Raw genomic sequence first — 12,144 nt, forward strand, 5'->3', positions numbered from 1 at the left:
GCATTGGTTTCTGCGAGTGAATGAGATAAGTACTTCCAGAGAGAGATTCACTGTACTTTCTTCAAGACCTCTATTGGATTAAGGTGAATAGTTATGCAGAAGTTCCTGTCTGTTTTCAGACAGTACAGGAAGACTTGCTTAAACCTGGGCTATAGCTTTTAGATATCATTATGTATAGTGTTTCTCATCTAAGTTAGTAAGGCAAGCTGTCCCTATGAAAGAGCTTCAGTGATACCTAGCACTTACCCTTGAGCTGGAAATTTAGACACTCACTTAATTCCCGTAACCACTAATATTCAGGTGTGTGGTAACTGCTCTGGAACCCATCCAACATTGCTGATAGTTGTGCCCAGGAAATGTAAGAAAATTATTGAAAGATTATTACTTGCACTTGCCAAAGGAGATTTCAGCACCAAAACCCCGGCTTTGTAAGTGTATGTTATTATTTCTTGACATATTACTTTTGTCTATAGAAACGGTTCTTTTTGCAGCAGGAGATTTTACTCTCATGGAACAAGAATAGGCACTACAACACTTATGCTTGGAGCAGGAGCATAAATGATGCTCTGTGCTCCCCTGAGCTCACTATCTTTATTGCAGCTTTCAGAATGAGGAAGGGGCATCTTCCATGCATGGGAAAGGAAAAGTGGCAGAACAGAGGCCCTGCCTGCCTTCTGCCAGAAAGCTGCACTGAGCAGGCTTAACAAAGTCAAAGGAACCAGAAACAGAAACACAATCAGCATGTATTACATGTTCCCCAAGCAAAGAACAAGTGGGGGAGCAGATTAGTGACTCTAGTTACATTCCAGTTTCCTACTTGATGATCAGAACCTATGACAGAACCAGAATTAAGCTCTCTGGGGTATGACTAGATTTTTCTGTGCAGGTCTGTCCCATCAGATTAGATGTGTTTCTCTGTATTTTCTCATGCTTTTGCACCAATCTACATTATTTCCACATGCTGCTGAACTTCACTATGTTGAAGGAACACTTTTTTTTCTCCTTCCCATTGAATGACTGATGATAATTGAACACAACATAATTAATAGCCATGCAATGTGGTCACATTTTCCTTTCCTGTGGGTGAAACCCTTAACTGAGCAGTTTCTTTCCCACTGTGATTGTACCAGTGTGTTTCACAATGGAAATAAAATCATATCAGCATGCTTGAAATTGTATCAGGAAAAAAACAGGATTTAAGATATGCACTTAATGCATATCCTGAGTGTCTGAAGCTTGGGATCATTTGGCACAGTCAAGGTACATCTGTCAGTAAAGCAAATTAATAATGGTAATCTTATCTTACTGAGCAGAGCCTATTGATCCTAAAGGAGAAGCCCGATTCCATTTGTGTGAAATTGTTTGAAATACTACTCTCTAAAAATTGATCTAGAACTCAGATAAAGCCCCACTTTGGTACCTGTGGCCTGACCAGAGTCACTGTAGTGATTAACACAATGTATCTTTGACCTCAAAGGCTTTCTTGAGCATCAAGCAACTGTAATTGTTGCAGGATCCACTTCAAAGTCAGACCTTTTGTTGAAACAACACTATGTAGGGAGCTTAAGTCTGCTGAGGCTGTGATCAGGCTCCACAGTTTCCCTTGTGCTGTTTTATCAAAATCCCCCTTTATTTCAGGAATTTTCAATGCAATTGCTGCATTGTGACTGAGGGCATAGTCCAACAGAGAACACAGTCATGACACATTGCTACACTGTTCTATTTATTTGATAACAGTTCTCTTCTTTTACCCGTAGCATGCATTTTCCTCAAAACCGCAGTCATCAAATTGCCAGGATAATTAAGGAAATTACAAATAAAACTAATGTTAAATTATCTGTTGTTCTGAATTACTCTGTTGTAGAAATGTGGATTTTGTTTTTCATCTTGGTTTAAAGTTTATATTGCATTTGGTCTGTATTGGTCTCAATATTCGTTGAATTAAATATATTCAATTAGTAGCAGTAATCATAATGAAAACCACTTCCAAGAACACTTATCTAGTATAATTTACTAGTTGACTTTGTACATGTAACAGCCTAGATAGAAAGTTGTGTTTTTATTTTTTTTTTTTTTTAGAAAAAACTGGTTTTTCCTTTTAAAAAGAATCTATGAATTTGTGACTAATGAAAGAAAGCAGTGAGGTACATATTTCGTGGGAAAAAAAAAAATTACCTATTTCTAAACTTTCAAAAGTGTGTACTAGGAAACCAACATCTACTTAAAGAAGAGCAGATGGGAAAATGAAAAATCTCAGTTCTACATTATATTCTAGGATTTCTAGAGTATTTTAATCGGAATTCATGTAATTAAGTTGAAATACAAGAATTTTCTCATTAAATCAATGGCTTTTATGTTAGTCAAGTTATAAAAACATTTTCAACCTGTGGAATCTCTTTGCTCTAATTTTATACATATTTTCAATACAGAAGTGGTGTGTTGTCATCTTTTTAATTGGAAGTTTCAACTAACACACATATATATATATGCACAAAAAATGTTCTGATTTTGTGTAATCAGTGTTGTTTTGAGAATGTTTACGTTCATAGTTCTGTTATATTGAGAATTTTATTCATTTACAATGCCTTATATTTTCCTGCTGTAGAATGTGCAACTTGAAATGTCCTCAGGGACATAGTTGTTATTCCTATGATAGTTTTACATGGCACTACACTTGGCTGGCTAAAAGGAAAAGTCATATGCAGAGTGTTTTCACTGCAGAGAGTCTGGAGTGATGTGTACCAGCCTAGAAATGATTCCTTTTTTTTTTGTTTTGTTTTTGTTCCCTGAAAATTCTGTTCATGGAAACAAACAAATAAATCACAGATGCAGAAGCTGTAAAACAGAGATGGTTTTACGTCTCAACCATGTTCATAAAACCAAAGGCTGAAGCTCTGGAATTTCAAGCGTTGGCCTTGTTAGTGTTAAAGCCAATTGCAAACCTCCAAGAATGTAAATGGATATAGTATTAAAATGCTGGCACACATTTATTTCTAAACAGAAGATACAAGTTATATTGCTTTTTACCCCTCAGCAAAGACCATTATCTAACACAGAGAGAAATATAGATGCCTTAAGGGGCTTATACATCTTCGGCACTTTGTTTGACATGGGGAAGATCTCATGTACTTAAGAGATCTAACAGCTTCATCTGTCTAACAACATTTGTCCAGATGTTTCTGTATCCATACTGAGCCTTCTGACAGCATCCTCATGTGCATTTTAAGAATGACAAACATCATATTCAAAATGGACAATAAAACATGCCTGGGTAAATTTAGTGCATTTCCTTCCTTAGTTAAATGACTGAAACATCTGTCATTTTATACTGTCAGTTAAATGGTATTTCAGTCCTTTTCATTCTTTAATAACTATAGTAGTGTTTATCTTCTTTGCTGCATTTTTACAGTTGAAAGACTTCAATAAAATGGCCTGCTGAAATTCAGCTTTTTTCTAGGTTATTTTAAATAGCAGTTTGTATTTTGAACAATTGCTTGGAGATTCGCAGCTTCACAAGCTTGATACATGAAATAATTACATGCTGCAAGGAACTCTGGCTCCTCCGAAACTGAAGTATGCATCTTAAGCACCTGAAAACTTTTGGTTTCTTTTTTCTTCTTTTCTTTCCTTCTCAAGATGTTGGAACAGTTCTTAAAGTGGTTTCAATTCCTAAGGAGACTTGGCATGAATTAGAAGAAGTCTTGCTGGAAGAAATGACAGTCTTTCGGGTAAGTGCAGCTGAATTTCAAGTGTCAGGTTATAGATTTCTCTGTGGACAGCTGCAAAGTAAACTTCTTGCAGTCTAGCCAAGGCATAGCCTGGCATACTCCTCTAATTAGCTTGTCATTTAGAGACCCAGACACTAGTCAAAATAAACCTTGAAACTTCCAGTGCTAGCTGGAGTTTAATGATAAAAGAGACAGCATTCTGGGCTCGTTTTGTGATGTTAAAAGTAAATTCGTATCTCTGAATCTTACAGCTGTTACATGCTGTAGTTAAATATGTATCTGTTCAAGTCTGGGAATAATGCCTGTCTGTTTTCTCCCAGAGTTATGCAATACACAAATTTCGTGGTTGCATCAACTCAACACTATTCAGACTATGAGCATAATGTAACTAGGAATATAATTTAAGAAAAACAGTGATCTGCACATATTTCTTATGCCTAATAATCTGGGAAACTCAGGGTTTGTGTTTTCATGACTTTTGGGTTTCATTTTCATGGTTTGACACAAGACACCGTAATCTTTAGTGCCTTCTCGTGAAAATTAATCTCTTCCATTTTTCCTGTCTGAGCCACCTAAAAAATAAGGCATCCCATAGGCACTCCTGCAAATTGAGGCTGAGTAAACCTTTCAAACACTTTCCAGACAGAACCCAGGGATCTCTTGTGTTTTGTACACAACAACGAATCATTTACATTCCCCATGTTATTCTTTTTGTCAGTGCCATTTTATGGCACCACTTCACAGGCTCCAGGCTTTTGGGGGTTGGTACCTAGCTGGGAATATGAGGTTAATCTGACAGTGTGAAGACAATGCTTGCATGCTTGGAGAGTCCCATGTCGTGTGGTCTCACTCTGGATGTGCTGACAAGGACTATGCCTCCAGCCTGCCCCAGGGACCCTGCCACCATGTCCTCATCACACTCACTTGCCATTTCTTTACCTTTAGTTTCTGAACAGACACAACATATCTAAGCAGAGCTTGTATATCTTTTTATTATTATTTTCAATATTATTATTATGCTTTTCTTATGGGCAGTCTTGCCTAAACTGGCATCAGTCCCACATAGAAAACACTGGTTTGGGTGCAAGATGCCTCTGAAAAATAGGTATCTGTTTCTGCAATCCATTTGGGGGGGGGTTTGAGGACAGAAATGTAGGGGTTTTTTCTTCCTGATTGTTGCTGGGTTTAGGGCTTTTTGTTGTTATTTTTTTAACACAAAAATAAAGTAGAAACTATGAGGAGAAAATGAGACAAGTAATTTGTGGCTCCCAGCTTTTTTTCTTTCCTTATACATGCAAAAGTTATTACATTAATGCAAGGTAATTTGGCAATTGTTGGTAATGTATGAGTCTCTTCCCTAAATCAAGTAGAATTGCCAAGCTAAAGGAGATCAGAGAAATATAAAAGTGAAAGAAAGAAAATAAATGGAGTGAAAGTTTTATTTCAGAAAGGCTTTACAGAAGTAGCATGGTTAATGACAAATTCAAATCTGGTATTTTACTTTACATGTGTATTTATTCATTACACAAAAAGATTTTGGTGTTCTGATTTACTTGAATGCTCATTTATCTCCTTTGGCTTGTATTTAAGCCTTAAAGAGGGCATTAATGTACTTCAGTGGAATAAACAGCATTTGTGTGCATAAGATATGGATCTTTCAATAGGGAATTTGCAACAGATTTTACATGTACCTTTAGAAGATGTAAATTTTCTTTATTTACTAAAGTGTTTATGTGCAACATGAACAATGTGTTTTGATGCTTAAATTGCAATGTGCTGAATACAATACCTTTATAATTCCACAAAACAGTCTTCCGTATCTGTTACATCGATAACAAATACCTCTTTTAACCCCATTTGTGCCATATTTCTCTGAACAGCTGAGCAAACAAACTAATGAGTTCAATTTTCCTTCAAATGTTACACTTAATTGATGCTTTCTAATATAAGTTCTATTAACCCATTTGTAAAGTCCACATGCTTAACATCCACTGACTCATATCAAATTCTCTCAGGATAAGCAATTTGAAAGCTACACAAGTGTAAAAGATTAATAAGGACTTTATTAATGTACATAACCAAAAGCATGATGTGTGGGATCAATAGCAGATTTTTAGATGGAATAAAGTTCATTCAGTGTTGACGTGCACACTTTGTAACCGAATTATGCTGCTTTTACTCTCAGGATTAAAATCCATTCAAGCAGCTGGGACTAAAAGGTGTAACAGTCCTTTAATCAGATCTAAATATACTCATTTTGTTAAATATTTCCTACAGCTTCTCATATGAGAAAGTAGGTGTTGGTTTGACATCTGCTTGCTAAGATAATTAAGTGTAGACTTAGCTCGGAGAACAATAACTCTCCTAGTGACCCATTTAGTTGATTAAATAGTGGGTGTTCCAGGGTGCAAATAACCTCTTGCCTGTTTTGGTTTTGTGCTCTGCAAATACAAGTAACTTCTTGGTATGTGAATAGTGTGGTCCAGTCAATAGGATTATACCTGGGACAAAGGCTTGCTCTTATGAATAAAATTTTGTACAAGTGAGTTTTTCACCTTGATATGGTTAAAACATGTTGCTTATTTCATTTTTACCACTTTTAATATATAATCTATGTATTTTGTTACAGCCATTATTAATTTTATATTACCTGGCAGGTTCTTTAAATGTAGTTTTAATACAAAGTGTAGCAATTAATTTCAAGATGTGAAATTAGTAACAAAGTAATCACAATGAAACTGTAATAATCATGGAAAATGGTCTGTCCACAATCAACATAGCAATCACAGATGCACCTGGATATGTACATGCATTCTAATTCACTTACAGCTAGAAAATATTCCACTGCCAAAGACAACAAGAAACACTAAGGAGTGTTTAGTTTAATTTCAGAGTTTCTAGGTTAGGCAAATAGCATTCTAGCAGAATTTTTATGTTTATAAGGCTCATTTTATATTTTAACTCTTTTTTTTTTTTTTTTTTTTTTTCCCCTAGGAACCCACTGTTATTTCAGCAATGAAGATTTCCACAAAACAGGTACTATGTGCACAAACTTTAAATCACTTTTAAATATTTATTGGTCTCTGTCTTTTAGAGACAGTAACTTGGCAGTCAGTAGAGACATATTAATAACAGCAGCAGCATCACATCCCTTTACATAAACATCACTAGTTTCTCAGGAAAATGTGACATGCAGAGAAAGTCTAGTTCATGTTACTTACTGGTAAGGTGGAAAATAAACACAAACTAACCAGCTGTCTGAATGCTCTCAATTAAAAAAATAATAAAATTGACATTATGGAATGTTCTCATGACAGAAAAATTGTTCAGGAGTGGCCAGACTTGGCCTCTTATTTTAATGGGACTAATTCTGGTCTCTGCAGCAATAGTCTAGTACAAAATGCAGATAGTGGAAGCAAAGACTGGAAACGAGACGTTCTCCTGTCTTTCTGTCCGATGCCTGTTACATTCCTCTGGGTTCACCATTTGACTTTAACAAAGAGGGTAGATCTGATTTAGTCCGAATTTTCCACGGTCTTTCCATTCAGTGACGTGGTTAAGGTAGGGGTTCCTGACTCCAGAATTTATATTTCCTACTTTCTGTTGAGTGCAGTAGTGACTAACTTCTGAAAGAAATGTATCATAGCCTTCATTGTAGACTAGATCATAACAAAAATAAACTGGACTTCTTGATGGATGGGAGTTTTGTCAGATTTACAGTGAAGGTGCTTTCTGAGCAATTACAGGCAATTATTCTTAGACTTGTTTGTGAAGCAGCTGGTGAGTTACGTAGTCATGCAAAGAACATTGGGTTGCAGTCCAGGAGTGAAGTGGGTATTAGGGGCCTATCTTCCAGTTCTGCCTAGAATTAGGTAGAGGGTTCCAGCCACTGTCAATTCCTGTCTCAGAAGTCTTAGATTTAAAATTTAGTGTCAAGTTTAACACAATAAAGATTTGGTATCCTTTTTCATATTTGTGTTGATTTGGAGCCTGATTTGGTAAATACAAGCAACTTGTTCACACTCATTAATTTCATCATTAAAGTCATTGCCAGTAAAGAGGAGATTTGGTATTACTTTGAGGACTGGGGCACTAAAAATTGTGTATGTTATAAATAAGGTTTAGTTAATTCTTCTACCTCATGCTGTGCATTATTAAACAGAAGTTGAATTCTTTCTGTAACGGACAGAGCACAATATTATGTTTGAAATGCTGCATATTTAACTCAGAAACCACTGTATTTAGAAAAGTTGTCTGAAAACATTCATATATTTGACAGAAAACATTTTGTTTGGGGACACGTTTCTAACACAGTTTACCACCTAAAACAACAAAAATGGCAGGACAAAAACATGTACTGTTGAATACTGGGATATTTAAAAACAAACCTGTCAAGATGTATATATGTTCACATCATACCAAAATGCTCTGCTTTGGATTATTTTTATAAGTGCATTCCCTTAAAACAACCAGTCATATTTAATAATGGACTATGCATTTTCACACAGCTTCTTTAAAGCAGCTTTAGTAATTCAGGAGAGATGACAATTTTCCCTGTATCTTTTGAAAACAAATTTATACTGCTAAAATTGTCTAAAACTAAAAAAGAGCATAAAACACAAGATATTCAGGCAGAGTTATGCTCATGAAAATTCAACCAGCCTTAGGCCAAAAATGACAGAATCATGATACATTATGACAAGCTTTTGGCACTGTCTCTGTATGAAATAAGTATATGGCAACATGTTTCCATTTTATATTTCTGATTTTAAAATACTGTAGTTTTATGATGCAAACACTTTACTCATTGTGTTCTGATAAGTAGGGTTTTTTTCATGTAAACAGCATGATAATTCTATGCATTGTAGAAAGCAGGAGGATGAAATATAAACAGTAAAACCACCATGTCCTACTGAATAACTTTAAAGCAATCACTTCATTTGATTTTTTTCACTAACAATTCTTTAATGGTACCGGGAGTTTCTCCTCATTTTTGAATGCTCTACTATGCTGATTGTTCAAAGGTACCTATTTTGCCATTGTGCCAATATATGTTAGAAATGACTCTTCATCCTGAAGACCAAAATCTACAAATTCTTCAGGAGTGGGACTTAGCTTAAGTTTTAAATTATGTAAAACTCTGTGAGAATTTCACCTTTGAGTGAGAGTGACTTTGAGCAAGGAAATTTAGTCTTTATGTGCAAGAATAAGCCTCGATACAGTCTTTCTCAATTCTACTGTCTTTAACTCACAGGAATTATATTCCTTGTAATTATGTTCAGAGCCCTAGGCTTGTGTAACCTTATCACTTAAACAACTTATGCATGGTTAGCAATAGACACAGACCTTCAGAGAACAGCATCCCAGAGCCACTTTAACACCCTGCAGCTGCCTAAATTCACAGTTTTGCGCAAGTCAAGCTTGCCGGGAGCCCCTGGCTACCATTCAGTCCTGAGCCTGTCGAGTGAGGCTCCGTGATTTAAAAGTATGGAAGCAAGCAAGGGTCAGGCCTGGCTTTCAAAGTGACTTCTTTTTGAGCAAGCTCTTTTGTTTTTCCCAAGGTCAGGACTGTGATCCTGTTTTTCAAAAAGCTATTAGGTTTCTGGAAAGTCAGGGGGAAAAAAACTAAGAAATCCTTGGCTGGTACAGGCCAGATTCTTGATTGGTGAACTGCTAGGAAGAGGTTTTTTAAGTCCTCCATAAGATTCTCAAAGGCAAGGCAGAGACCTTCAGAAAAGCCTTAGTGACTACTTCTGCAGTATTTTTCACAAAGTACTGAATTTTATTCAGAGATGGCCGTTTCTGTCCATAGTGAGCATATAGAAAGGACCAGCTCAAAATGGAGTTGTCGCTTAAACAGCCCTCTGAACTATTCTGCAATTACTTTTCAAGACATAAAATTAAGTTAAACGGGATTTGAATCTCATGCACCCTAAAATTCCATTTAAAATTCTGATTTTTTTTCTTTTTAAGCAGTACATTTTTCATCTCTCTCCTTTTTTTCAATTGCAAATGGAAAATATTTATCTCTTTGACTTCTAGAGAAAGGCTTCATTTTGGGCAGCACCGTGGGGCAAACAGAAACCACTGGGTTGCTTAAAATGCTAGTCTCCTCTCCTACAGCTTTTCTGGAGTTCTGATACTTCTGCAAGACTTTTTAAAGGACAGCTTTCCCACACACGCACTCTGCTTTGATCTGATAATCAGCTGATTTATTAAATTAACAACCTCTTGGGAAAGACTCTTTGCACAACAGGCAGTTTGACTGTGTATGGCAAAGTAAGGTCATTGACGCAAATCATTCTGTTACTGTTTTCTGAATTTCATACTGCCTGGATTCATATATTATTAGTGTCCGGAATAATGATCACCAGCTGGAGTCTAAAACTGAGATCAGAAGAGCAACAAACAGGGCAGCAGCCTTCAGGCTGTGCAGCACCTGAAACTCATGCTGTAGTTCACTGACTGAACTTTATGAACTTATCTACGAGGAGCAGAGTCTTGAAGTAACCCTATTTTGGCCTCACAGTTTTTTTTTTCCTTGTGTGTTTCTGGTCATTCTTTAATTCTAAAGACATTTATTAGAAATCAGGGAGGCTCTTCTTGACAAAATTAAATTGGTTACAGAGTTATGTAGAAAACCCTTGCACAATTCTTCTTTATTTTCCCACGTGCTTTCTCTGGGTTGATTTTTATATTAGCTGCACCACACATTGCTACATGCCTATAGAGATATTAATGCCCCAATTACATAGGGCTCAGATCAATACCATCTGGACATTTAAGATGCTTAACTGAAGCTCTCATTTAACCTATGCTGCTTCCATAATCAGTAAAGAGAAAAGGCATCCCTTGAGAAATGGTTAGGTCACCTAAGATTTGAATTGCTGCTCATTTTTACTGCAGAACGTACCCCTAAGCTGGGAACTTGATTAAGTGATTTAAGTTAGAGAGAATCAGCTTATCATGTCTGCTGCCTGTCATCTGCTTCTCAAGGATACAATACTATCTGGAACTGGTATGTACAATCAAGGCTTTGTCTAGAGCTCTGTGTGGTCAGAGATTTTTGCCAAAGGAATGTGGGTTTACAACCCAGCTATGGCACTGTAATAGGTGGAAGCAGCTGCTTAGAAAGGACTTAGTTTTTAATTGACCAGTAAATTTTCCTTTGGGTAGTGTCTTTGTCATATTTTCCTTGAGAAAATACTGGTGTTTATGTAAATGCATGGGACATCTCTGTTAAATTCATATGTCTGTATAAATTGCAAACTTCTGTCTCTAAAAGAAGTAAACCCAACACCTTTTTTAAGTGTTTTTGGTTTTGCTGTCTCCTTCTATGCAGTGCTCATCATTTCTTGTAGGTAGGTGAGTTCAGCCAACTTCCATCCCTGAATTCCTTGGAAATAGTACTTCTGGATCATCGCAGTGCAGGAGATTAAGAATTTTGATAACATTTCTTGAAATCCTATTTTTCACACCATGTTTTGCAAGAAAGGAAAGCAAATACAAATATGTATTTTCCTGGTGGGACTGCTTGGACTGGGACCATAAAAAGAAATGTACTAATTACTCCACCATGGGTGCTGGGTGACAAAGTGTAAGCTTTTGGTAGCAGAGTGACAGTGTTTCCAAAACAGATGGATTATGCCATTTAATTTTTGTTTATTTATATTGTTTTCCCAATTGTTGCCTCTCAGAGGGAACTAAATATTTACTCACTATACTCACACTTGTTTTCTTTGTGAATTAGTGCCAAGCTGAAATATCTCTGTTTGGACTTCCATGTGGCATCAGTAGTTCAGTTTCCTTATATCCCTTTGAAAACCAGCTTCTCCAATGGACCATGTGAATTTGGTATCAGAGAGGAAATTGGGAGAAGATAATCTGTCGTGATGCCATACAAAGCTGTCGTTCATTTTGCATGTGTGTTTTTTTATTTACTTCATGGCTTCTCTCTGCATTTGAGCTGCATCTTCCTGTCACCACATTTTAATCAAAAAAAAATTAAGCCATTTCCTCTGGTTAAAGTTATGCTTCAATTAGAGTATTTGACCTATAGAAAAGAGTATAAAGCATCACAATTATCAGACATGCAAAGAAGTGCATGTGTGGCAGCATTTCGAAGCTGAAATGTGGAAGCATCAGTCTGACATAATTTACTTTAGTTTTCTCACACAAATCAAAGTCATATATAGGAAATCTATGTTAAAGTTGTTTTTATTTAAATTCAAAAGCATATTTTCCATTGTGTTCTGTCACTGATTGCAGTGCTTTTCTAAGGCAGGGATCTGAATACAAAAGGAAAAATTGAAGAGTACTTTACTCTTTGCTATTGTTTGGATAAGCTACTGAGAGCTTCATACAAAAATCAGCGTTTTTTCTATTTAGTATTTTTATCCTGTGGACAATTCTCTTC

General features: G+C 36.2%; 1 protein-coding gene across 1 annotated transcript in view; it reads left to right on the forward strand.

Annotated features, from left to right (window-relative positions):
- SEMA3A (semaphorin 3A) overlaps positions 1–12,144 on the forward strand; it is a gene marked incomplete at its 3' end in the record, with an annotated part of 166,621 nt that overhangs the window by 142,739 nt on the left and 11,738 nt on the right. Inside the window, exons 12-13 of the mRNA XM_080638137.1 lie at positions 3,637–3,728; positions 6,723–6,764. Coding sequence (XP_080494263.1) covers positions 3,637–3,728; positions 6,723–6,764 — 134 coding nt within the window. The remainder of the gene's footprint in view (positions 1–3,636; positions 3,729–6,722; positions 6,765–12,144) is intronic.

Source organism: Psittacula echo (assembly GCF_963264785.1).
Source record: "Psittacula echo genome assembly, chromosome: 1".
Classification (NCBI taxonomy): Eukaryota; Metazoa; Chordata; class Aves; order Psittaciformes; family Psittacidae; genus Psittacula; species Psittacula echo.